Source organism: Pimephales promelas, chromosome 19 (genome assembly GCF_988280905.1).
Source record: "Pimephales promelas chromosome 19, fPimPro1.hap1.1, whole genome shotgun sequence".
NCBI lineage: Eukaryota > Metazoa > Chordata > Actinopteri > Cypriniformes > Leuciscidae > Pimephales > Pimephales promelas.
The window spans coordinates 22941145-22969032 of NC_142787.1; the positions used below are offsets into that span (position 1 = coordinate 22941145).

The 27888-nt window shown below is 37.1% G+C and overlaps 3 protein-coding genes across 11 annotated transcripts in view; all 3 read right to left on the reverse strand.

Annotated features, from left to right (window-relative positions):
- The window catches only part of ank1b (ankyrin 1, erythrocytic b), an 83957-nt gene extending 67777 nt beyond the window's left edge, over positions 1 to 16180 (reverse strand). For 3 of the 6 annotated variants that reach the window (XM_089123786.1, XM_089123788.1, XM_089123784.1), the window contains exons 1-2: positions 16148 to 16179; positions 15399 to 15931 (exon numbers count right to left, since the gene is read on the reverse strand). In XM_089123786.1, the coding sequence (XP_088979912.1) occupies positions 15399 to 15524 (126 nt within the window). In that variant the 5' untranslated portion in view covers positions 15525 to 15931; positions 16148 to 16179. Of the gene's footprint in view, positions 1 to 15398; positions 15963 to 16147 lie in introns of those variants that run through there. The other 3 variants (XM_089123789.1, XM_089123787.1, XM_089123785.1) reach the window with 3 other exon arrangements.
- A 3561-nt stretch (positions 16181 to 19741) lies between these two features.
- Positions 19742 to 21503, reverse strand: LOC120490635 (uncharacterized). 2 transcript variants are annotated; one of them, XM_039687941.2, is made up of 6 exons: positions 21150 to 21503; positions 21030 to 21059; positions 20605 to 20812; positions 20392 to 20499; positions 20183 to 20244; positions 19742 to 19998 (listed from the first exon to the last, which is right to left on the reverse strand). In XM_039687941.2, the coding sequence occupies exons 2-6, from the start codon at positions 21033 to 21035 to the stop codon at positions 19885 to 19887; spliced, it is 498 nt and encodes a 165-aa protein (XP_039543875.2). In that variant the 5' UTR covers positions 21036 to 21059; positions 21150 to 21503; the 3' UTR covers positions 19742 to 19884. The 2 variants fall into 2 exon arrangements, with proteins under 2 accessions (XP_039543875.2, XP_039543874.2); XM_039687940.2 differs by having other exon boundaries at positions 20605 to 20883; positions 21150 to 21498.
- A 1030-nt stretch (positions 21504 to 22533) lies between these two features.
- ftsj1 (FtsJ RNA 2'-O-methyltransferase 1) lies at positions 22534 to 26450 on the reverse strand. 3 transcript variants are annotated; one of them, XM_039688406.2, is made up of 11 exons: positions 26333 to 26450; positions 25946 to 26086; positions 25729 to 25798; positions 25525 to 25624; positions 24596 to 24674; positions 24190 to 24242; positions 23587 to 23640; positions 23370 to 23472; positions 23200 to 23283; positions 22973 to 23076; positions 22534 to 22872 (listed from the first exon to the last, which is right to left on the reverse strand). In XM_039688406.2, the coding sequence occupies exons 2-11, from the start codon at positions 26064 to 26066 to the stop codon at positions 22669 to 22671; spliced, it is 972 nt and encodes a 323-aa protein (XP_039544340.2). In that variant the 5' UTR covers positions 26067 to 26086; positions 26333 to 26450; the 3' UTR covers positions 22534 to 22668. The 3 variants fall into 3 exon arrangements, with proteins under 3 accessions (XP_039544340.2, XP_039544341.2, XP_088979876.1); XM_039688407.2 differs by having other exon boundaries at positions 26329 to 26402; XM_089123750.1 differs by lacking the exon at positions 26333 to 26450 and adding an exon at positions 26175 to 26193.
- Positions 26451 to 27888: the final 1438 nt, after the last annotated feature.

Here is a 27888-nt window from a genome sequence, read left to right on the forward strand (position 1 = left end):
TCACAAAAATGTGATATTGTACTTTTAGTCACAAATCTGTTATTTGAAACCAACAAAGCCACTGCTAGAGCTAACACACATCTGCGTAATTGTAGTTTTGGCTCAAAACCTTATTCACTGATACAGATCTTGTGTCAATATCCCGAAGTGAACACTCAACCCGCTCTAATACGTAAAACTCTATGCAATAAATATCTAAATAAACATAATATCTACAGTATATGAATAATAACTCTCTCAGGACTGCTGCACTAGTCTAGCACAAAAGACACAACACAGCTCAAGGTAGTCCGGAAAAACACTTTCAAATATGAATAATTGATTCATGAAAATTCCTCTAAATTATTTTAGACCAAAATTTCAGTTTTTTAGATCAGTAGACCTTGCTGTTCAGAGCACAAATAGGCTCAGTTGCAAACAGTTTCTCCATTTCAAAGCATGGAGTATGCTTTTTTTTGTCACTCTCTTTGGAGCTCCTTTTTGCCCTGAAAGGCCATTTCACCACAGAGAGTCTCTGAGTGAATTCGTGAAAATAAAAACATCCAGAGGACATATGAGCCGTTCTAAGAGTCTAATGGCAGCAACATCTCAAGGCAATTTTAATTTTATCTTTCTTTTGTGCAAGTCATTTCTGCGGCCTTGTTTGACGTTTATGGTGAGGGGAAAGGAAAGGATGAGTGTGTGAACCTATGGGTTTGGGATGTGCCACACATAAATAATGGAGGAACGAGTGAAGCATTTCATCACAAAAAATCCACCATATTGTCATGTATGACATTGCTTTACAATTTTACTGCCTTCCGTTTTCTTTTACATGTGACTATTTATGATCCCCTATATTGAATACTGGGACATTCATACCCATCAAAAACTAGACAACATAGGCCTACATGAATAAAGGCATAAACACATCAATCTTCTTACAGATAAAAAACATTTTTAAAGTTATTTTTGTCTTGTTTCATTACATATAATATTTATTTGATAAAACATTTATTGAAAATTACAAATTTGTTTTTTTATACATTTAAATAATTTATATAATACATAAAACATTTCATATAAAATTATACTTGTGATAAATCAATAATTAATGTAATTGAATACACATTCTAGTCCCATATTATTTTGCATACAAAATCTTTACTGGTTTACAGATTATGAGAATAAAGACTATTTTTTTCATGTTTTCGTCATAATCATGAGAAATAAGAGATCTGCTTTTAGAGTTTAAGACTGCTGTTGATTTACACTTGAGCACTTAGATTAGCCAATCCTAAAGTTCATTTAAATATTACATACAAAGACTTAAAGGTACAGTAAGTAGGGTAGGATATCTAAAGGAAATGGCCATACATGTTTTTACTAGCATTACAAGTGCTCTTCAGGGAAACAACATTGCTAAAACAAGTGCTAAAAGTGATTGCGTTCCTTGAATGTCTTGATGTTGTTTCCCAGCCAATACATAAACCTGCAAAAATGCACCAGCTATACATTACCTAAGAAATATGATATATTTCAAATAGTAATGATATATTTTAATGTATAGGGTGTTGCAAGTAATATTAGTAAAACCAGCAAGAATGTGCTGAAATTGCGAAATCAACTTCTATGAGTCATAATATGTGTTGGAGAGACGAGGAAAATTTGTGGACACTGTCCTCTTCTGTCTTGACATTGAATGACTGACTCCCAAATGTGCCCTGTCATGAATCAGGACTGTAGGAGCTATTAAACTGTCACACACGTAAGCAATTTCAATACCACACACACACACACATTAGGGTTTTGCATTTTATGGGGACAAGATTTTTGGATATTGCCATCTTTGTGGGGACATTTTGTCCGCATAACTGAACCACACAGACACACAATACACACACACTAGAAACACTAGAAAGCAAAAACGTTCCAGTTAATTGTTTCAGATAAATAATCACAGCAACCATAAATGCAACCACGCATTATTATCAAGAGCAGAGGCTCACACACACACAGAAATGTGCTTGCATCATTCCCAGTCCCTCTGTCAGCATGCAGAGTGAGTGTATGACATATGTCTCACACGGCATGACTGCTTTCCCAACAGAATGTAGAAATGTAGACTTTACACTCCCACATACCCACACAAATAAAGAGAAGCGACGTTGTACAGAATCATTTCACTCAGCTACAAAGACACAACGCCACCTACACACACTACAGAGATCAGAAGTGTGTGAAGACCTGCTAAAAGGACTAGCATAGTCCAAACAAAAATTTTGAATGTTGTATATGAATTTCTTTGAAATTAAATATTTCTACATCCTTACTTTTAAACTGCAATTCATACTTTGCATGTGACGTCACAAATACTGGCTGGCGGGCAAGAACGTCGTTCTGTAGCAACGAAACCCAGTAAACTAATCAAGGATCTTGCCAGGACGTCGCCAGATTTAATATACAAAAGATGGTGTTTTTTAGGTGTAAATTACATGCCAGATAGTTGTTGTGTGATTGGATGCACTATGTCAATCGTGTAATCGTAACATAAATGTGCGTTTGCCAGTAGGTGGCGAGAACGCCTCTGCTTGGAGAATGATAGACTTGTTAGTGCCTTCAGAAATGAGCTAGCAGCACAAGATGAAGGTGCAGCTCGGCCTGATGGATGGGGACAGAGTATGTGTGTGTGTGGCTTATTTATACTTTCCTAGTATTTTAACGCTACACACTTCACCTTTAGTTTAAATATAACCCATGCCCAGAAGTCAAAACCTCAAATTAAGAGCAGTAATCTAACTCAGTTTGATTCAAAAGCCATGATGCAGTTGTCAATTGTTCGGCACGGTACTTTGTGAGAGATGAAAGGACAGGATCAGTGGAGAAACACAGTATCGCTCACTGTCTGTATATGAGGCAATGCCAGCGGGTCACCACTAAAACCTCAGTGGGATTCAGATGCTGCTTGCAGGGGATCGTGTCACTCCAGTCAGAGGTCACAGTCACACAGAGCAACACAGGTCACACAAATGCCACATTCGCACTCTGAATCAGGCTTGTGCATGTTTAAATGACAGATTTTAAGAGTTTACTCATCAAAAACTATGGCTCGGTCTCAGACGCATAACAGCATTGAGCATTTGTTCATTTTCAGTAAATCGATTCATTAAGAAACCAACAGATCATAAATGTATTTGATGAATGAGGAGATTACATAAAAATAATGAGGTAACCTTGCAGACATGCAGATTATATTTTAGTGTAAATATTATATATTGTGTTTTTTAACACTAAAAAATTTGGGATCCAAAATCTAATTTAAATCTGGATATTAATTAAAAATAGAATTTAGACCATTTCAAAACAAAAAGAAACATTATTGTATAATATTTAACCTTTTAAAGGTCATTAATCAATTAACACATTTGTTACATTGATGTGACCACTTGTACAAAAGGTCAACATTTCTTCAACCGAAACTCAAGATGCTCTTTTGAATGGATTGTCTCAAATTGTGTTGGAGAACATCATCATAATTATCATCATAAGTATTACGCAAGAGATTTTAATTTTCAGAAATATGTTAAATGTAAACTTTTTACTCAAGTAAATACACTAATCATATTTAATTAAAATAATAATTTCACTTATGATCTCAGACTTCTGGACACCACTATATAAGTAGTTATGCAATCTTTAACAAGTTAACAAGCCATGTCACATTAGCTGACATGGTCATCATAATCTGACCCAGACACACTATCAGCACCATATAAACATCCTCTGCAATATCTCACTCCTTCAGACCCTAGCGCTGGAACTCTATTATATTACTCTATTTTCCTTCATTACACTCTCTTCTCGTAAGGAGACCCCCCCCCCACCCCCCACCCCCCCCCCAGGCTACCATGGTCATGGGCTATATTAGATAAAGCACAAGTTTAATATGAAAGAAAATTTGAGGGAATTAGTGGCTCGCTGAAGGCAGGGAGCTTAGTGAAAAGGCCATAGGATCAGCGAAGAAGCTCTGGTTGAGTCAGAGCACGAGAGGAATGCTGAGTGAGACCTGAGCCAGATACACAATCATTATCCTACAACAGGACTCACAACAACTGCCAAACACCCCAGGCCTACTGTGCCAGCCACATTCGTGCATGGGAATGAGAGCTCTGACAGATAAGAGTTTAGTGAGACACTAAGCTGAAATGATCCGGAATGGATCCACATGAAAACCACATAGATGTCATGAACGCTAGAAAGGTATCTGAAAAAACAATTGCCAACAATCGCAAGTGTACAGTGAATCCCTCAAGCTATAGACCCATTTTGCGCCGACATCACAGTTACGTCACGACGCTAGCTGGAGGCAAAACAAAGTGAAAACTGGAGGCGGCCAATCTGGTTCCGTCCGTTAAAAATTACTTTTAGAAATAGCAATTGCGGTCCTGGACACCGAGTGACTGAGTGATTTTCTCCAGTAATTGTTAAAAAACAAGCTAACAATCCTTGCTAACTAGAGTTAGTGAAACGGCCAGAGGGATCTTTCTGCCTCCACCTAAGCTCCGCCCACAAAAAAACGTCACCATGTTTACCAACTGTAAAAGGGTCTATAAAGAACACTATTTTAGATGGTGCTCGTATAATATTTGCTTGAACCCCATGGTTATACGAGTCCACCAGCTAAACCAGCACTAGCCACCAAACAAGTCTAGTAGTTCATAATGATCTGCACTGATCCTTTAAAAAGAGACTTTAGTCCTAATTTACAGTACATTCAAAATACATCTTCTCGGAGGGGTGTTGTCTTATACACACAAAATAGCATCGAACTGGCTATAAACAAACAACGTTAGCATTACACTCTTGATCAAATCGAAAACTTGCGTCATACAGTAAACATTTACAAAACGAGTTCATAATTACAAATTCAGGTCCAAAAACTTCCATTAAACTTCCTGATTTTTAAATATCTACTTACGTTGTACAGTCTTTTCCTCTATGCGATTTATTACACAAAACTTATTTGAGTCTCGCCAAGAGAAACACACCAACTGCAAATACATTATCAACCTAACAAAACATATTCTGTCATTGAGTGTTGTCTCAATGGCTTTGCAGTTAATGCAATTTATCAGCGTGCAAAAATTCAAGCCGCTTTTAATTTTCTTCTCAACTTAATTTGGACTCCATAAGCCCATCTTTGACCGCACACTCCCACCTGCTGCAAAGGTAAAACCGCCTGCTCCCGCAAGATTTTCGTGAAATAATGTATGAAGCCACAAAGAAGAAAAAAAAACTTAAGAAATATGAGTTATATCAATTTGCATTTGTGCGATATAAAGTCACAATTTTTTTTTTTTATAAGGACGGAAATGCACTTCCATTCAGACCAGAAGCCCTGCAAGAAAAACACAAACCAGCTAATCCAAATCCAGACACAAACCAAAGAAAAGGCATCATCTCGACAGTAAACTTCTAGTTCCTAAGTCGATTTGTAGATTCTGTATATCCCCTTATTCATTTCATGCACTAAGTGTGTTTCCTTCCCTCACCCGAGAAAGGGTAGTGAGGAGGTTTCTGAAGTGTTGGAACACTTGAGGCTAGTGTTTGTCGCTTTAACCTTCCTGTTTTCCCTCAAGGACCCACTGTACCCTCTGTACTGCCCTCACTGCCAAAAACAGCTGAGTCAGAGATGCGAAGATAGATTGTGTAAGCATGTGCGTGCATCCTTTGCTGCATAAAAGTGTGTTTGGGTGTGTGCGTGAGTATGTTTTTGCCTTGACACCATAAGAAATACTACAGGGGCAGTCTGATGCTGGCGCAATTGCTTGCAGCTCTGCGTTGCATCCTTGTGCGTGAAGCTCTCGGCCAGATGACACCAATGCTGTGGCAAATGAGACGGCCCATAAAGTAAGAGCTCTGTAAGTCACACTGCATAATACTGTCAGCTGGGAGCATCAATAATCTCTAATAGATGCAATGTCAGGAGATTGATGGGAGGGTGGAAGGCCAGTGGGAGGGAGGGAACAAGAGAGGTAAAGGAACATGCAGATGCACCAGAAGGTCATTCAGAGGAAGATCTACCAACCCTGACAGCAGGAATTAAACAACAAAATGCTTAACAATATACCAGGTTATGTTTCTGGTGTTCATTATGGAACTGCAAGTTTCTTTAAGGTAAGAAATAATTGATGGATCATTGGATTTTCACAATTTTTTTAACAACATTCAAGCTTTGATTTCAAGCTAAAAGTTTCTGAAAATGTGAGAAAGAGATTATGTAGGCCTACATCAAACTCCCACCGTCGTGCAATCATCTCATGAAAGACATAATTGAATAAAATATTATGGTACAATATAAAATGATTGACTTATAGACATTGATTGTAAATGTAATATCAGATTATACTGTGTATATAAGTTATTGCTCGCAAAGTGTGAGTTTGCTACTCAGGTCTTGGTACAGTTCTTGTTTTCATGTTAATCCAATAATTATGGTAGTTCCCCAATAGGAATTCTGAAATTAAACATTTAACATAAGTTTAAAAAAAGAATGTGTTAGGTAATATCAGGTATGTCTGCAAAAGTTATGGTTAAAAATCCATTATGAAGAAAACTAATGGGATTTTTACTTTGAACCTGCTGGCTACACTCTTATGTAGTTACGCAATATTTTAAATCACAATGTCCCTCTTACAATCTCACTCTCTATCTATGCGTTTTTCTCTCTTTCTGTCTTTCATCCATAAAAAATAAAAAAACATGTCTCTCAATGCTTACTAAGGTCTCTCTCTAGTGTTTTTGGTTGCTAATCTTCAGCATGGGGTGCTGGTATTTCAACACTGATTAGATTAACAAGCAAGACTTAGGCTATGTTTAAACGGAAACGATTCTGAAGAGAAAACGCAAAAGTGGCGTTGCGTTATCACTTTTTATTCTGCGTTTAGACGATGCGTTTTGGGTGGGAAATCCGCGTGCAGATGGTAACGCGTGTGAAAGTGTGTGAAATTCAATGTAGTATGCACTTCAGGCGGCTAGGAGTGCATACTACAACAACACCAAATCCGCGCGCCTGCATACAACCTTCACTGTCTAGCAGACTTTTGCGTTTTTACCCTTTACACGGGAACGCGGCGGTGGAGCGTTTTTAAGATTTCCACTCTGGAGGGTGGTTTCAGTTTTTTGCGTTTTTTAAGCCCCAAAAACACTGTCGCCGTGTAAACGAAAGGTACATCCGATAAAATATTTGTAAGTTTTCACCCGCGAGCGTTCTCGTGTAAACAGGGCCTTTCATAGTCAACAAACTTCACAGTAGTGTGACTAGCACTGTTTTGCTGGTGGACTGTCACGGTTATATTAAACCATCACTAACCAGCATAAACCAGTCTGGATTAGCATACTCGTCTTATCAGCAGCGACAAGAAAACATTGCTGCACTAACCTCAAATGGCAAACTCCTTGTTGGACCTGGAACAACAACAACGACCAACCAATCAGATTTTAGAATTAGGACTAAACCAGACAAGAATGTCCATAAAATATCTAGAAGCATTTTTTGATGAAATCATGCTCATCCTACTTTAATATGGCTGATATTGAAGGAATTCACAGTACATTTAATCGCACAGTAAAACATACAAAAAGTCAATATCCAACAAAGGCCTCATAAAATCACACCACAAGTGAACACACTCTAAAAAGGACATCATTACAGGCAGTGAAGGTGAATTCATCATCAGAGCCCAAGAAACACATGACGCTGCCCTCCATCTCTCCCACAAGACCTGCTTATTGCTTGTAATCAACTACTACTGTCAGGTTGTGCTCTTGTTATTATATCTGCGGCCTATAACACACAGGCATATCGGGAACACAACAGCGTAGCAGCAACAGCACTGGCAATATTACAGATCTTTTCTCTCTCTCCCTCCACGCTACACTGAGGCACTGGACTGGAAAAGCCAAACCATGCTCGTATAAATACTTCATCGCTGATTCAATTTTAAACTGAGGATGGGAAGAAAGGAAAAAAGACTGCTCTTTGAACTTCACTTTCCCTCCATTAGTGATTACCTTCTTCCTCTTTTTTTTACTCTGCTTCTCCCTCTCTCATATGTGCACACACACTCATGCACAAATGCTGCCTTTGGTAATGGAGTTACACACACACTCATACATACACATCAGATATCGACATATACACGCACGAGACATTTCCAGTCTTTGATAATGGAACAGAGAGAGGACGGAGGGAATTTAAGCCATTGTATCTAACCGAGGTCATAAATAGCCGGTGGAAATATTATGTTTACCCTGTCTGTGCTCAGTGCTAAGATTGCATACGTCGTTTGAACAACATCCACAGATTGTAATTTTGCTGAAACGGGCTGTTTTGAGAACGACAATGTGTCACAACGAAGAGGAAGGTCATTCGGTTTATGACAAGATTTGAGCCGCAAAGAAAGGAAAGGTCAAGTCGCGTCTAACATATCAAGACAGACCTACAGAGATTAGTATAATTCTGCAAGACATATGACATTAATCGGTAATGTGAAAAGAAACTGTTAATTTGTGTGGATTAGGACCAGGCCTCAGTGGATGTCACAATCTAAGGATAGCACTAGGCAATTGTCGTAAATATTACATATCCAAGGCTCAGCTTGATTTTTCTGCACACCAAATTCAAAATAAAACTGTGTAGTATGCATACTATATCAATGAATAAATCTATACATAGGACCTTAGCAGTGCATATTATTGAGCTATATACATACTACACTGATCAAAAAAATTATATCCTACTACTAAACATGTTCATACTACATTCATCAAGTATGATAACTCAATGGATTTAAGGTTTAGTTGTATACAACATCTATTTAGTATTCAAACTTCACATATTTGCAGTTGACTATGAATGCAAGAAAAGCCTAAATGCTATGTGACTGCATAAATTGCACACTTTAAAAAGGTTCAAACTGAAGTACGTACTTATTTCATGTTAAAATACATTTTACCTACTTTACTCTACCATTAAAAAATTTGAGGTTGGTAATATTGTTAGAATGTTTTTGAATGAATTATCTTTTCAAGGCTGAATTTACTTGAACCAAAACTACAGTAAAAAAACAAAACAAAAAATATTGTTTTGAGATGTTGTGAAATAATTTTAGAACTTAAAGGGATACTCCACTTTTTTTACCACTCCACCAGAGTTAAACAGTTGAGTTTTACCGTTTTCGAATCCATTCAGCCGATTTTGTGATATTTACAGTAGAAGATTATCAGTAACCAGACAGTTTCTGGTCTCATTGACTTCCATAGTATATTTTTTTCCCTACTATGGAAGTTAATGAGACCAGAAACTGTCTGGTTACTGATATTCTTCTAAATATCTTAAAATCGGCTGAATGGATTCAAAAACGGTAAAACTCAACTGTTTAACTCTGGAGGAGTTGTAAAATTAGCCTATTTCCAAAAAAGTGGAGTATCCCTTTAAAAGTGCTGTTCTATATGAACATATTTTTAATGTTTATTTGAAAACCATTCTAATATAATGTTTTATGTTCATTTTCAGGGTTCTTTAATGAATAGAACATTTAAAAGAAAAAGATTTATTTGAAAAAGAATATATTTTACAAAGAAAGAAACTGACTGACCCTATACTTGTACTTGAATGGTAGTGTAACTGTAAATTAGCTTATATGAAGAAAAAAAATCTGAAATCTGTTGTATAAGTCAATGTACTTAGTCATGCACTGTATATGAACAAGTTTAAAGGATTTAGTTGAATACTACGATTACGTATTCATTTTACATAGATTAGGTTTGATAATGAATACAAGAAAAGCCAAAATGATTTGTGGTTGTGTATAAACGCTTCAAAAATGTTAAATAAGTCTTGAGAGTTACTGAAACAACAACAATTAGCTTGTGAGCATAGAAACGTAAATTATGTAAATTATTCGGGTACACTACTAAAAAAAATTCTGCTTTAATTACTGAAATTCATTTTCATTCATTACTCCTCATACAATTATTGCTGGGACAACTGGGTGCTGAGAACATGTGAATTACTCTCAAAATGAATCGTTCAATACTGCGATGCATATTGTGATCATCAACACAATTCTCTCGAAACCTCAAAGATCATCTGTTGCATCCAAGAATACAAGTTTGCAGCATTTGGATGACGGAGTGATCCAATAAGCGATAACATGCATTGCATAAAGTGCAAGAAGGAAATGGCAGCTGGGGAGACTCTGTGCATGATAAATAGGTTAGGAGCAGAGTAACGGAGCTGCTCGAGTTGTTTCATCTTCAAGTGGAAGACAGACGAGAATTGCCCCACCCACATCTGTCGATAACACTGCTACAAAGCCTAGATGCTGAGTATGCATGCATGCAAGCAGGCAGCACGTGTAGGGAGCACATCTCATGCTCTCTTCTTCTCCGTTGTGCCTGCAAGGACATTATTGGTAAGCTATTTCATCCATGTCGTCCATTAGGGACAATATGTGAGGATCGTTTTATAGCGTTATATAGACCAGTGGCCATTGCATATCTCCAGAACCGGTGTCAATTTAATCAGGGTTGTGTAATTAGGCTTATGGGCTCCTTGCCTATAATGTGAGAGACAAAGCACTTTGAGTCTAATGGATGCTGCTCTGACATGTGCAAGGAACGTCAATATTTCTGCGCATTATGACTGGAACTGGGACCGGCAAGCTCAGGGACATATCCATCAAGAATTAAGAGCATACATGCAATAGAAAAAAAAGCAAGGAAGAAGTTTGAACTGAATCGGATTTCATGCAGGGAAGTGTACATAAGGAAAGTGAGGAAATATAATTGGTTGAAATGGTGGCCATGTAATTTATTAGTTTGTCATGTGCCTACTACTTGATGCTGGGGTCAGAAAAAAATGTCAAACACAGATATATAGAAATAATCCTTCTAACCTGTTAAAGGTTTAAAAAAGAAAACGTGCTCATGCATCTCATCAAACTGAATCTGCAATGTCTATGTAAGAGACAGTGGTTCGGAAAAAGGAAACAAGCCCCTTGTATTATATACTATGAGTGTCAGCATGATGTAGTATCAAATAAGGTCGAACAATGTATCGAACGGGAATAAATATACTCATGCAACCAAGAGAAATGTATAAACAAATCAGGAACACATCTGATTTCTTTTAAAAGGACAGTTTATCCTCACTGTAATACATATTTTGTTATTTTGACTGATTATAATGTTCTCTAAAAGAGAGTAAGAAAAGCTATATATACATTTACATACAATTCAACACTATGGTCCTAGTCAGGCTCAGTTCTACAGGGGTGTTAAGCACCCTCGAACGACAGCAAGAACATCCTCAGTTGATACTACTGTATAATAATATCATATTTGGCAAAACAGATTTGTCAAAAGCTGAGAAGCCTCAAACGTTTTTATTTACAATGTGTTTTTGAGAGATTTTAAGTCAATCTTATCAAACTTTGTGCATTTAAATTTATGGGAGACACTGGTATTGTAATTTTGAGACAAAAATCTAGTCTCAAAGTTCATTATTCAACGAGCAAAATGTGAAATACAGTCAGGACAAAAATGATTCAGCATTAGCTTTAATATTTAATTTTTTTAGGAGATCTATTTCAAAGCAATTATGCCAGCAGAAAAAAATAATAATAAAAAATTGAGAAGCTTCAATGACAAATAGCTATTTGAGTGCCTTGACTGTACCAAATCATTTCATGAGAATACAAATGAACTTTTTTTCTGAGAGCATCATAGATCTTTTAAATAGTGAATTTCCAGTGTATTGTAACTTTTATAGGGTTGTGAAACACTACAGTATGTATTCCTCAATGTTAACAGTGCACATTACTGATATCTTGATGAAAGAGAATGATAAAAAAATGGTTTGTAATAGAAATCATTCAGATACTTTTGTGTAAAATTTTCCTAACATTACCATTCTAATACAGCTAAAGCGAAAATGTAGCAAGGACAAAGAAATTTGACTTTTGAAGTCCAAATCAATTTGATTTCTCCGTATTACCGTCCAGTAATATTCGATCACACACAGGTATATGGGTATTTAATTATTTTTGGTCTAGGTAAGCATCCAGAGACATTTAGGCCTTTATCAGCAATAGATATATTAAAGATAAGCAGTGCGGCTTTAATGGTAAATGTGGTCATATCATATTACGTCCACAGAAGGTATTTAATTATAATGCACTTGGGCTAACCCTGATCTCTGACATTATGCTGCTATATTTCACCTCTCTCTCCCAGTCTGCTGCCTCTAGTGGTGTAAACATGCCAACACAAAAGCATCTCCCCATATATCACAACTGAACCTTCCAGAATCCTGGGCAATGCATCCCTTCAAGTTGGCAGGATCACGGACAGATTGGTAGGGACTCAGGCACGGAATAAATACAGCATGTGACTGAAGGTACTCACGGACACGTGTGACTTCACCTTCTCCTGCCTTTTCCTATTAGGTAACAAGACAAAATGCATGCTCTCTGATGTATGGGAATCTGGGCCAGGCTGTGTGTAAGACATATGAATGTGATACATAAGATCTTATACACAAAGCAAGATCAGCAAAGAGGCACTGCTATGTTGTTAAAAGCAGCTCTACTTTAGATACCATCTTATCTTTTATAAGTAAGAAGGATACAAAGCACCAATGCAGCTACTAAATTATGCACTATAGACCATTAAGAGTTAAATAACCAATATAAGGCAATTTGATCCATCTGTTTCTGCCTTTAGCCAATGATATGTTAAGAGTAGCATACTACTGTACTGTTACTTTTCTGCAGTATGCATGCTGTGTACAGAAAACTAAATGGTATACCAACATGAGTCATGACCTATGCTAAAATGTGTAGTATACAGACACTGAGCTAGATACTATAATAACTTTACCAGTACATTTCCAGTGTGATGAATTAACAGCAAGTTAAAATTAAAATGTGACATAAAATCTATAAGGCCATGTGTCAAAAATAAAGCGTATTAAATGTTGCAGGGTTTTTTTTTTGTTGTTGTGACTGATTTTCCAGAATGCAGTATACTGTGCAGTATGCAGTCGAAACACAGCCAGTTTCTCTGCATCTCACACTGTGAACATCATTTTTTCTCTGGACCTCCACCTCAGGGAGGTGTAAAAATCCCAACACTACTGTTTGTCCACCAACCGCTGAAATCTCACAAGGCCACGAGCCGTCCAAAACACTTTTAGGCCTCAGCGAAACTGAGACGTTTTCAATGACACCAAATAGAGCAATCCTTGTGACACAATTCATGAAGTGTCATTTTTAATAGCAATCACTGCGCTATATTGACTTTCTAGAGGGTGAACAAGCAAACCAATCTACTTTGTAAATGGTGAATAAATTCATCCTGTATGTGTACGTTTCTTTTTTTTTTCCTTCTTACATTTAATCTCGTAATGTTTAATTAAAATAAATGTCTTAACTAAAACTTCCAGTGAAAGCGACAAACTTCTCTGTGGTGATATGCGGCAACCATTTAGTTCACTTAAAGGGACAACACAGCCAAAAATGAAATTTCTTTCGTTTACTCACGTTCAAGTTTTTCCAAACCTGTATGAGTTGCTTTTTTCTGCTGAACACAAAAGAAGATATCTTGAAGAATGTCAGTACTGACTTGACTACAATGGAAGTCAATAGGGTCCAGCAACTGTTTGGTTACCCATATTCTTCAAAATATTATTTTGTGTTCAGCAAATTCTGGTGAGTAAACAACTTGAAGGTGAGTAAATGATGAAAGAAATTAAACCCCACCCTTCCACAATCAACACAGCAAGTTAACATAGGCTAAATCTTTAAGTGCAACGCCAACATCTCAAAATCTAATCAACAACCGATCCCAGGACCCAAAGCCCCTGCCTAGCAGTTTTTTTTCTTTTTAAATATGTTTATTTCACTACGGAAGAAAAGATCTGTTGCTACTTCCGCTAAATCGCTCAATTTGAATTTGAATCGCAAGACGGAGTATAATTCGATTCTTAAAGTTTGACTCATATTGTAATGTTTTATTTAGTAATGGAATTCTGAACATTTCTAAAATAAACAGCACAATTCTAATCATATTCCTGTTTTTACATGTGTGCCAATTGTTTACCTTTCTGCGTACCAATAGTTGCACACATGTGCATTAGTTTATGCCAGCTGCTGCACAATTATCAGTAAAGCTCATACAAACATTTGCATCACACATTAGCTTTACTATAAAATCACACAATATTAGGCCCTAGCAAACAAATATAAACATCTGCATTTTGAGTTTTTGATTTAAATCACCCCAGCAAAACATAATTATGTCTAATTACATGATTATGAAAGAAGTTCAAGGCTTGCACAAAATACTCAAGAGTGAGTCCTAAACCGGTTATTAAAACCAACGCTATTTCAATCAAATCAAAACACGTCCCGACTTCAATTTCTCAGACCCCTAATCTCAAGAGGTCACTGACAGCCTTGACAAATGCTTCATCAGACGTCCCACTGAAGATTAAACAGCCAACCCTCAAGGACAGCCCTCAGAGTGATCTTTAGACTCCGGTATCTTTTTTTTTCCGCTCTCAGTGTCACTGCTTGCGCCTCAGCATCTCGGTTCTTCTGTTAATTGGCGCTATGCTGACATTCTACCACCGCCGGCCACATATCTCTGCCCGATCGCGTAGTTACACGAGCACGCTGATAAATGCGAAGCTGACAGGTTTTATGAGCCTTGGTGAGCAGACGGGAGTAGAGTCATCACCCCGGTCTCTGCTGATCTTCGGTCACGTGTAAACCCAAAACCTGCATGCATGCGACCATACATCATCACATGCACATTTGTCGAAGGTAAGGTAAGTAAGTAGGCAGCCAGAGGGCACAAAGCAGCAGAGCTCCCATAGTGCACTTCAGCTCCCTCACACAAACTGTAATGAGAATGGGCGGCAGAGGCAGGTGTAGACATTACGCTCACGTTCTGCCAAAGTTCACGCTTACGGCATTGATATGTGCATTCACTAGGTGGTGTAATACGCGGTGGAACGCGATAAACAATGGAGCGGCATCTGAATAAATAAAGCAATCAGGTCTGCTTTGATGCAGCCTCATTTCAAAAACAACGTTGTAAATCGATCAAACGGGATGTTCCCTGAGGATCGAGGGGCTACTTAACCAATCATCTCAGTCATGACCCCCCCCCCCCCCCCCCATCGTCCACCCCACCAGACGAGCACCTTCCTTAAACATAATCTGTGAACGACCAGTTCTAGCTGACTGGTTAACACAATGAGTCAGTGATATGTGTAAAGGTGTGTGCGTATTCCCTTCACTAGGGAAAAAAGAGGAAGGAGCGAGCAGGATGGGGTTTTTTTTTTTTACCTTTCGTCTGCGGTCTCTCGATCGGTTCCTCTTCTTGTTCTTCTCCTCCTCCTTCTCTCGCAGCTCTTGGGCTGCGAGCTCCTGTAGGTCCTTGTTCTTGCGGAGCTGCTTAGCGGCTTGCGCCATGGTGCCGCTGCAACAAGCGGTGCTACGCCTGTGAAGGAGGCTGTCCCTGCGGCGGCCAGTGCGGGAGAGGCGGTGGCGCTGTGCGCGCCTGCGAGGAGTAAGCGCCCTACACGGCTCTGGGCGGCCAGTTCCCTCAGCAGCACGCCACAAAAGAGATGATGCTGCTGCTTGCCTGACTGCTTGCTCCTCATCCAAGCCAGATCCTTCCCATCCCCCCTCCCTTCTTCTCTCTCTCTCTCTCTCACCACACACCAGTCAGTCACGCAGTCCAAGGCTCAACAGTGTAAGGATACTGCAGCAGCTCGATATTTCTCCCTCCGTTTCTCCTTCTCACTCACAGTCTCCCATTTTTCTCAGCCAACTGTTTACCGCACGTCTGTTGGTTTTGTCGTCTTCTTTGTGCAGATCTGCAGAATGTAAATCACATAAATCACAAGTTCACATTTTAATGATTTGTTTCCACACAGACTGAAAGGAGAAACCCATCTTTGTTTGATCATTAACTGTATATTTGCCTCTCGCACCACCAACTACAGCATTAGATTCATTTTCTGGTTCTAGTCGAAGGCAGGTTCCCCTCTGATTGCTAAGAATGAAAATGGTTTGGAGCTATTACAGCTTACCTCATAAAAACTGCATGTACAGTCTCTCTCTCTCTCTCTCTCTCTCTCTCTCTCTCATCAGACTGGTTTTCCATGAGAATGGGTTCATGCATTGTTGTTTATGCAGTAACTCGCTCCATTTACATCTGCATAGTATGGGGAAAGACAACGTGAGGGTGCGTATATGACAAAGAGAGAAAGATAGGCTGAAAAGTCACTTGTTTTTTTTTGCACTGAGGTATACCTTATGGAATAATCTGGATGCCTCCCAGAGCTCACATGTTGTTCTTCTCTTGTAGCCTTTATTGTAATTCATACTGATAAATGTTTGCATGTTACTGGTGAACAAGCGGGGTACAGTGTGCTAATTATTTCCGTTTATGTTACAATACTGTGCAAAATGTGGGCTTGCGGAATAGCAGTTATGTAAAAAGGAGCCAGTGCATTACAATTCGGAGCCCATCTGAAGTGAAATGCCGGCGCAAGCGTTTGCCTTTGAGAATCATGGCTGAGTCATGTGACCTCAGACGGATCAGTCATATTTATTTATGCTTGTCATGACACAAGGCTGTACATTATCCTTCATCTGCTTGATTTCCATTCCTCTAATTAGTATGATCCACTGATTTCCTTCAGGAATGGGGAAACTTTTGGGATTACAGTGAAAGTCGTATGAATTGTTTGCATTACATATATGGTAAGAAATGTAGCATAGGTTGTATAATATGGTATCACATTCTTGGAAATCTGGTAATTGGGTTAATTTTAGATGATTAAGTCACACTCTGGATTCGGAGTGATTAACATAGAATTTACAGCTCAGATAGATAAAACATAAACACATAAACAACTACAACCCGAAGTGTGTGCATAGCTGGCAGATTTTAAAGCGCAGCCCGCACTGGTGAATTGGGAAGCAAACCGAAAGCTTTCTTGAGGGGTCATACACCTCATGGGTTTCTGTTGCGCTGGACAATATATACGTTGTTTTTTGACAATTGAAGTTATACAGACACCTAATGGTGAGAATGTCATTTCTCACAAAAGCCAAAGTTTTCAGTTATCAACTAGAGTTATTGCAATATCTATAATTAGGTTTATCGGTAATATAGGTAAATTAGGTTTATAGGTAAATCTATAATTAGGTTTATCCCACTAAAGCAGGGGTGTCCTATCCTACTCATGGAGGGCCACTATCCTGCAGAGTTCAGCTCCAGCTCCAACCCCAACTAAACACACCTGAACAACCAACTCAAGGTCGCATTCTAGAAACTTCCAGGCAGGTGTGTTGAGACAGTTTGGAGCTACTCTGCAGGAAAGTTGGGGGCGAGTTTGGACCTTACAGTCTATGGTTTGGACACACCTGCAGTAAAGCGAGTAGCTAACATGGCTGCCACCATGAGACCACTTGCTGCATGAAAAATAAATATAATTTTGGAGGCCACTGATATGATTTGTATCTTCTCTGTAAAACATACTGCGTGCAACATTAAGCGTAGAAATTGTTAGTTCAAAATGCAGCGTGATCTTTGTAGCTAGTGTACAACCCGCTCTTTTTCTGTACTGGATGTACGTTCAGTCTGAAGTAAAATTCACAATTATGGTGCGTTCAAGTTCTCCAGGGATGTTCGTGGGCTATTTTTTTAAAAATGTTTTAATTAATTTAGGATGCCACTGCCAACTTTATCGTTAGCTACACGTTCCATTGTTATAATGGCATATTCTGTAACTTCTGCGCAGTAATTAGAAAAGCCTGATAATATCACACTGTTCTAGTTTTAATCATAGTTATACAAAACGCATTCACCACTGCATAGCCTGTTGTTTTTTGTTTTTAACACATTTAGTCGGCTTCTTTGCATTTCGTCAGTCAGTGGAGCTCAATCTTGGTTTGCTAACAGCAGATTTCGCCATCTAGTGGACTCTCGGCAACACTGCACGTTTTCAATTACCACAGTCAGACAATTGATCGACGAGGACATAATGAGAACATTTCCCTACACTCTTGTAACACATTTTAATTGTTTAGGCTTAAATTAACTGATAGAACATCAACATTATATGTGTGTATGTGCATGCGTGTCTATTGACACATGTGAAATGAATATGTCTGGTTTCCTGAAATGATATGGCCCGGTTTGAGTAGTATGAAGCTGCAGACTCGGAGACCTGCATCTACAGTCCCCCTGCACCCAGAGTCCCGCATTCTCAGACCCCTCGTTTTTCGAGACAGCGCCTCCTATCAAATTGTATCGGATTATAAACGTGAGTAGGCTATCTTCAATTTTATTTAGCGAATCGTAGTAGCCTACTCGTTTGATTCATTTTTTTAATAAAACTAATTTAGCTCATCGATACAACATATGAATAGTCCATTGAATATTTGTAAAGTTAGTTTGTAACAAGATTTGAGCCGTTAATGTAGGCTATGTTTTTTCGCCCTTTCCCCCCGAAAATATTTAGATAGCTAACGTTTATAATTTAGCTTTGAAACATCATAAGACATGTGCTATCGTCCTATGTTGTAGGCAGGGTACACCATGCATCGATGGAGTTGGCCCTGCCTAACCCAGCAACATCATTTTAGGATTATGCAAAGCGACTTATAAATGAGTTTTTTAATGCAATTGAAGACGAAAAGTAAAGTCACGAACACAGTTTGTTCTTCCTTTTTTCTTTACAGCAAGATGATGTTTAGGTGATCATTATCTTAAATAAAGTAGTTGTTTATTTTATTGGTGTTTTGTCTATTCTGATTTGTTTTGCTTCGCATTCAAAATATCAAAAAACAGATTTTGTAATCTCAGCATCGTAATGTTAATTAGACCATTATAGGTTGAACTGAAAGAAAAATTGGAATTTGAATAAAAAAATATTTAAAAAAACAATATAATATCACATACTATTTTTCTGAAGATAGTTCAATCTGTAATTGTATCCCTTCCATCAGTAACAATTAGTTTTTTTCTGCACATAGGGAACGCAAATATTTATTGGATAATTTATTTGGAGACCGTAATATTGCATCCTATTGTTTTTAATTGCATTTGGATAATCGTACGCTGTACTCTGTGTGTGGGTATTATTCGACCTTTTGAACAGCAGGAGGCGCTGTGTTCGAAAAACGAGGGGTCTGAGAATGCGGGACTCTCGGTGGGGGACTGTAGATGCAGGCTCCGAGTCTGCAGCTTCATAATATTGCCCGGTTTCACAGACAGGGCTTAGATTAAACCAGGATTAGGGTTAGTTTATAGCTTTTATAAACGTGCCTTATATAGCCTCATATAAAAACATTACTGGACTGGTGCATCTTGAGACAAAACAATAGCACTGACGTGTTAGTGCAAATTTCTTTCAGTTTAAACAGCTCAAATAAGCATTTTAGTCTGGGAATAAGCCTTGTCTGTGAAACCGGGGGTATAAGTATTTTTTGTTTTGTATCCTAACCTATCCTATTACCTACAGTATGATTTTTGTGGGGATTCAATCTACAAAATGGTAGAAGAGTTTCAAGTAAAATACACTTCCCTGCTGGAAAGAGTGGAGTTGTAGCAAACATGTCAAGTCCACTGCTAATTCATTCTCTTGATTTGTATTAAACATTCGGAATGAACATTTTCTTTCATGCAAGTTTATTTAACATCTTATACGCAAGTTACATCTAAAATTGTGTTGTGGCAAATTTGTTCACGGCATGCTGTTTTTAATGGTGATTTAAATCCTCAAAAATACTTTTTTCATCCTGTGTTGCAGGTAATTCAGTGTATGACCACTGTGGCGTAGTCAGTTCCTGATTCATACTTCACTGCAGCAAACTTTTCACTAGCACCTGAATGATTCACTGTGGCGTACAATAGCTCATCCTCTACTATCTGTGGGGAAAAAAAGTTAAAAGTTTCTGTTAAAATGCATCATCCCAAATTTTTCATTTAAATATATATATTTTTTTTTACAGATATTGTTACATGAAATCATTCAAAGTAAATGTATATTTTTATGACTTCCTACAGGGTTTTAATGATTCTTTAAAAAATAATAATGACATTAATTACATACCTCTGTTTTCTCTGCCTGCACTTCAACAGCACCAGAATTTGCAATTTGGTTTTGTCCATACCCTAAAGAAAGAACAACTTTACTGAAGACATCGAGCAGTAATAAAATGGTATTTAGATTGGCCCATTGTCTATATAAAAACCTATGCATCTAAAATATTTGGTGTAAAATCATAACCAGAAGTAAACATACAGTAGAACATGACTTACCTTGTTTTTTGGTCATGTAGAGAATACATATGAATATGATGATGAAGATGATGAGCAAAGAGAGCACAATCAGTGTCCCCAGAACCAGAAAAACAAAGCGAAAAAAAGCTAAAGATGGAAACAAAAAGAAAAGCAGTTTAAATTGATAAAAATGTTCCCTGAGTCCACAAAGTCATTTTATGTGCAGCATAAAATGGTTTAAATGCAATTTACATAGGCTCCACACTGTAATGGTGACATTTTGGCTCATTTTGTCTTCAGGTTTGCTTTTACAGTGGATGATAATTGTCGTTTGGAGCTCTTCGCCAGCTTTTCCCAGTAACAGTTCTTCTCCACTGACAGTGAGCTTACAGCAATGCTCAGAGGAATTTCGATGGCCAATGATTCTTGATCCAGCGTAGAAAAAGCACTGTGGTATAGCCTGTTCGAAGTCACAGCATGTCAGATCAGTCCAGCCACTGAGAGTTATCTCTCCAAGACTAACAGAGAGATCTGTAAATGGGGGTTGAATGATACATATTACAAATATGAAAAACATACATACTGTTTCTGTAAAAGTTGATGCCATTTGAATCATCCTTGCATAATTAAACCATCATTTTAATTGAATATAAATGAACACAAGATTTGCCACATACCTGCATTTGATGATTTGGCAGTAAGACTCACTGAAAAATAAGCAGCTGTTAGTCAGTGCGAGGCAACACAGATGTCAATCAGACTAATACTCAATACATGTACAATTAAAATGTACTTACAGAATATTAACAGCTGGATCATAATTTCATGTGTTCAAGCGGATACAGCTCCACCTGTTAAGACTATCAGGTCTTCATATAATATCTAGCATGTCAATGCTGACGAACAGGATGCATGATTGATCATTTTGCGTACAGCTTCGCCCCCACTCCAACACTGTAAAGGTTCTCTGCATGACTGATTTCTTGTGGCCTATCATCTATGACCATCTAACAACTCCACTTGTATTTAAATTACTTACAACTAAATATGACAATATTAAAGCATAATTTAGAACAGACCTCATCAGGCTCAAGCAGAATGCAGGTAAATAAAAAAGGTTATGCTATACGCAGACTGTGACAAATACTACAGATAAGAATTACGTATTACGCCATGGACCATTGAGCAAGTGAATAAAAAGGAAACAGATGGTAGATCTTTTAACTTGCACGCTTGAGATGGCTTTTTTTAACTTTTCAAAAACTTTTACAAAAACAGAAAAATCTGCATTAGTCAAATCTGCTTAGTTTAAATCTGAGATTTAAAAAAAAGGCTATTTTAAATAATCTTAAATTGCTTTCAGAGCCAAATTAAAAATAGAATGAATTAATTTAAAATTAATTTGAAACAGTGTATCTACAAATAAAAACAACAAACTCTGCATTAAGGTAGATATAATTATGTTTTATTAAAGTGTAGAACTGCAATTAAAAGTTCAAATTCAATCAGGTAGTTTCTACGACTTGTACGTAGAAACATTCACAAGGGAGAATCTTTTTGGATTTTGAGAGTAATAAGTCACAGAAACAATTAAATACATAAAAGATCATTTACATGATAATTAAAAAAAGAGCTTTTAGGGGTACAACCCTGGGACAGTACCCTTAATAGGGACAACGCTGTACCCATCTACCCCTAAAAAGGTACATATCGGTAGTAATAATTAGTAGTAATTGTAAAAAAGTAGTAATAAGCTTAAGGTACAACTATGGGCCTTTTTTTTGTGTGTGTAAATGACATGCGGGGGGAAAAATATATAAATCGTGTCCACAACTTACCAATACTGTACGTCAGCACATTTTACTAATGCGTTTTCTCGTTTTACTAAATCATGAGCATAATACTTCTTTCCCTCGTTTTACTAATCATAAACAGTAATCGTAGCCACTTTGTAATAATTTGTTCTCTTGTTTTAGTTCAATCAAAGCAAGAGAACCAATTAGTACAAAGCGCCCACAATTTACTAAATGAAGGGAACGAATTAAGTCATGAGAATAAATTCTTAATTCATGGCCATAATTTAACTAAAACGAGGAAAGAAATATGTACAGCGTGGCCACGATTTACTAAAACAAGAAATTCTTAACTCACAGCCACAATGTATTTTTTTCGTATGTCATATGCTGGGCTCTGTAAAGATGTCCCAGTGACAAGCTTTTTTTTTTTTTTTGTTAAAACTGAAAAAATAAATGTTGGTCAATCATGATAAAACAATAAAAAGATTTAAACAGAAGCTGTACAAATCAATAACGTGCATTAGTCTGAGGTTCCTGATGTGGCCGAGGTCGTGTCCGGACTTGTGCTGAGATGTAAAGCAGACAGGGCATCATCAAGCGGGCCAGAGGGCGAGTCCTCTTTGGCTAACAGGTTATTCTTGCGGAGCTGACAGGCTTGCTGGTAGGGAGGCCGAATCGGAGGCTGGGTAGGTGGTAAATACTGATACTCTTTACTAGAATCAAGCTGTTTGAGAATAAAGCAAAACATGCATATCAGCAGACTACTCCCAAAGTAATAGAATTCATGGTCATACATTTGTGATTTGAAAGAAGCTGATCAGCACCTGAAGTGGATAAGTTCTGTCTGAATCAAAGGCACTGAGATCTCCACAAGCAAGGAAAGGAACTATTATTCGGTTTGGTCCCTCTAACTGGTTAAAGTCGACATCTGGATGGAAAAAAATTGCATTTCAATTGTGAGGAGGAAGACGTGGGAAAAAACAGATATTTACAAGATGAAATGAGCACAATTTTCATGTATAGGTGAACACAAGATAGAGGAGCAAGTTACCATAAGAGTGATCCAGTAAAGGGTTGGACATGTTGGGCACATAACCCTCAGGTGGAGAGTAATTCTGACATACCACAAATGCCTCTGAAGGTGAAAACACAAAACCACACTGGTTTCATTTCTGAAAAGGCATAATATTGCCAAAACAGGTCATGATATTGTACTCTCACCTATGCTAGAGTTGCGGCTGCTGCGTGGTTTGGCACAGGTTACAGAGCTGAAGAAGATCTTGAGCTGGGAGTACAGAAGGGTCACATCTTTTCCCCTGAAGATCTATGTAGAAATGAGACATTGAAATGCGATACTGAAATAAAACATTTCATGGATATCATAATCTTGAACTGACAACATAAATATACATAAATACATGACAATGAGACAGCTTACTTTTGCAACAAAGTTGCCACCTGGTTTGAGAACATGTGTGGTGATATTGAGAGCCTGTGAAAACAGAAAACCTTAGATGAGGATCAAGCAAGATCAGTCTAGGAGTCACAATAAAAATAAATAAATAAAAAAATCAAACATAAAATTATATTTACTATACGTTACTTAAAAACACATATTGAAAAAAGAAACTTTTGATGGTCTTAACAGAGCAAAGTACTGACTTTACTATATAAACACAATTTACTATGTAAAAAGTAATAATAAAATAATGGTAACACTTTAAAGTAAGGATCATTTGCTATCATTAGTTAACATGAACAATAAAAAATACTTGTAAAGCATTAATTAATCTTAGTTAAAATGTTAATTTCAACATTTATTAATAAATTATATATATATAAAGTTAAATATTATTTAATGGACCTGAACTAACATGGACAATGAAGTTGTATTAACCAATATTAAAAAAGATGAATAATTACTGTAACAATTTGTATTGCTTATTGTGAGTTAATTAATTAATTAAATGTTAACTATTGTTATTATTTTGATAACACGTTTCTATAAGGACAATTAAAGGCAAAGTATAGCAATACATACCGCCAACAAGAGCTGTGCCTGAATGTACTCATCTACATCATGAAGTCCTGTAACTATAAAGAGAAACAGATGAAAAACCTTTAATACTTGGGTAAAGCGAAAATAGTCTAGAACAGCTAGAGAGGGACATCATCCCCCGGGTTCACAGACAAGGCTTAAGCTAGTAACAGACTAAAATGCATGTTTGAGCCGTTTTAAATTAAATCAGCTTGCATTGGCATCTGCCATTGATTTGGCACAATTGGCAGATGCACACCATTAATGTTTTTTCTAAGGCACATTTATAAAAGACACTTAAATATCCTAATTGAACGGATGGCTAAGCCAGGCCTAAACCAGACTTGATCTAAGCCCTGTTTGTGAAATCAGGCCTATATGTTCAATACAATAAAAGTGTATTTCTCACCATCAGGGGCACCATCACACACAACCAAGTCTGCAGACTGTCCTTCAAAATGTCGAATAATCTCCTGAGCTGTAGAAATCTATGGCACAATCATATAATTGGTATAGTGGAATATCTACTTTATTTGACTCAAAAATAAATAAATAAAAAATACTAAAAGCAATACAAATATTAACAGATTCAAAAAATTTAGAGATTAAAGCTTTAATTACACATTATAGAATAAAATGCTATACTTACTTGCTTTAAAAAAAAGATAATGTAATGGTAAAAATAAAATGGACTCTTTTCACAGACTGTGAGGTTTTTATTATTTGAAATCTTCCTAAATTTTTAATACGCGCTTTCTTAACTTGCCATTGATTTACAGAAAACTGCTTGGACCTATTATGCCCTATTAAAAAGTCTTGATGCTTGAATTTTCAAAAACATTTTGTTTTCACATATTTGACATTGTTGCAGCACCTCTCTTCCCCGTCTGTCAGAAAAGCTCAGTTTAGTTCCTCCTGTCACTACGAAACCCCTACTTCCAAAAAGCGCAATGAGCTCTGATTGGTCAGCTGGATCAGTGTGTTGTGATTGGTCAACCATTTTATTGTGTTTTGACAATGGCACACCCTAGCCTAGCCATAACCACAAGCTTTAACACACTACTAATGCAAATAAATGAGAAATATTGGGACCTGTGAGTTTCCGAAAAGAAAATATTGTTTCTTACTCTTTTGGAAAGTCATAGGAACAACTGTTGTGGATTTATTTTCTCTTTAGCTATTTGTGCAAATAGGAACACAAATTATATTTGTTGTAGCATCCATCTTCCATTCTATGAAAAAATCCAATTCTGAGAACCCCAGAAATGTGAAAAGAGTCCATTGTCAAGACCAGAATGCTGTTATTATTGAAATTAAGTTTAAATGTCCTGCTACTACCTTGGTGATATCTCCTTGAATTTGTGTGACACCTGGCAAAGGAGCCATGGCTTGCAGATCAACTGCCACAATTTTGACATCTTCACTCTTGTCTTTTCCTCTACAACAGGACAGAAAAGAGTTGAAAATTTAATTGAATAGTATATCTATGTGTTGTGTACACTATCACAAACAATAGATCAAGTGTTTTTGCATTGAACTGACCGTAGTTTGCGGCTCAGGACTTGACTCCAGCTCCCAGGTGCTGCACACAGGTCCACAGCACGACTCACACCTGCAGGCAGAACATACACAGACATTAGTGTATATATAAAAGTCTGTGTTGATGTTGTCTGTGTGGGCAGTTTACGAGCTTTTGAGACATAGCTCATGACTCATCATTCACTATCCAGTGCAGACTGAAGCAAAACGAAGATCTTGCCTTTAAAAAGGTTGAACTCCTCATCCAGTTGCAGGAGTTTGAAGGCACTTCTCGCTCTCCAGCCCTCTTCCTTCGCCAGCCTGTAGTATATATCTCGCTTGTCTTTAGAAGAACGCCCCATTTTACCTTCACTCACTTAATCTGTAGACAAATAATGATACAATTTTACTAAACCAGTCAAGTTTAATAATGAATATCTGTCTATAAAAATATGTACTGGCTATCTCACAGTAGAACAGATGATTTAACTCATTCTGTTCGTCAACAGCATCTTTATAGTTAGTAACGAATATTAATGCTAACTAACGGTTATACGCAAAACCATAATGCCCATCAACGAAATTTCATGAAAGTGTAATAAACTGTAATTCCATTAAATGTACCTACATAGGATCACAGCGGAATGAGCGATGTTTTCGAAATTTCGACGCAACGTGACACTTCTTCTTCTTCTTCTCGCGTTGTTGCAGTCAGTCAGATAAACACGAGAAAACACCGACACCTACTGGGGATGAGGTACTATTACACATGATGGCTGTGCTTAATTTCATCGTATACTTGCAGTTTGTTTTTGGACATTACACATTTAAACACAAATTACAAGCATTGTGATTAGAATTATAACCATGTAGTATTTGACAGATGAGATTTAAACTTCTCAATCTAGCCTTCATAACTTGGTCAACACTCGTTCAGCACTAAACAAAGAAAGAAAGAAAGTCTGATAAAATGCCATTTTGTGACCAATGCTCACTGGACAAACAAATTAAAAACTGTATAGATAAACAACTTTTTATTATTATTTTATTTCACAAAATACTGCAGTAGCTACTCACATGTTTCTGAGTAAACATCACCATTTAATTGCTAAACATAATATTAGCCTAAACATTATACAATTTTGCATATAATAATTTAAAAAACAACAACAGACAAACAACTACTAAAACAAATAGGCCTATATATATATATATATATATATATATATATATATATATATATATATATATATATATATATATATATAAAGTGCTAGTATATTGAATATAAAATAATATGTAGCCTATGAATAAATCAGGTATAGTATAAAAATAACAAATAAATACTTTGCAAAGCTCACAATCTTTTAAAGCCCTTTTTTGTATTGAAAGAGTGTCTACTGTCTGTCGACGACGTCACTGTAGCCAAAACGCGGAAGTGAGTTAGAATTTTAGCATTAGATTTTTGCTAAATCGCCTGAAATAAGGTCTTTGGTGAACAAAGCCTCTAGATATTTTCACGTTTTGATCTATGACATAGAACACACAGTTATAACCTGCTTGTGGTTTTTTAAACTTTATTGTGTCTGATTGTGTTTTTTAAAATCTTTATATAGGCTTCAAAATGTATACATTTTGGATTAACTTGTAAAGATTATCTTGCTAGACAAAACGTTTAAGGGTCACAACCCTTTGTTAAACACAGATCTTTTTTTTTTTTTTTTTTTTTTTTTGCGATTTTCCAAAAGTCGACCGAGGGAACCCATGCGCCGCTAGCTTCCGAGCTATGCTTCCGAGTTGTCCTACAAAGTGACGTCATCACTTCGGCACTCTATTATTTAATCAACTCGTAAACGTAATCGCCTCACAACACGCCAACTACAGCTCAGGCCATCTTCTGGCAGTGACACGAATTGCAAACATACGAGGTGGTAAACGGCTAATTAATTATTCAGAAAGCTAGCTTGAATTTTTATTTTTGAATATAAAAAAAAATACCGTGGTCCAACTCGCACACCTGGTGTCACCCAAAGGAATTGCACACAATTTACACTAAAAGTTCGCTCACGTAGGCCCACGCTTCTTCAAGCTCAAACAACTGATGACAGTGTCGGGGTTTTCACGTTTTTGTAAGGAAATCAGCATGACTTATTTAATGGTATTTTGACATTTAAAAAGATACAC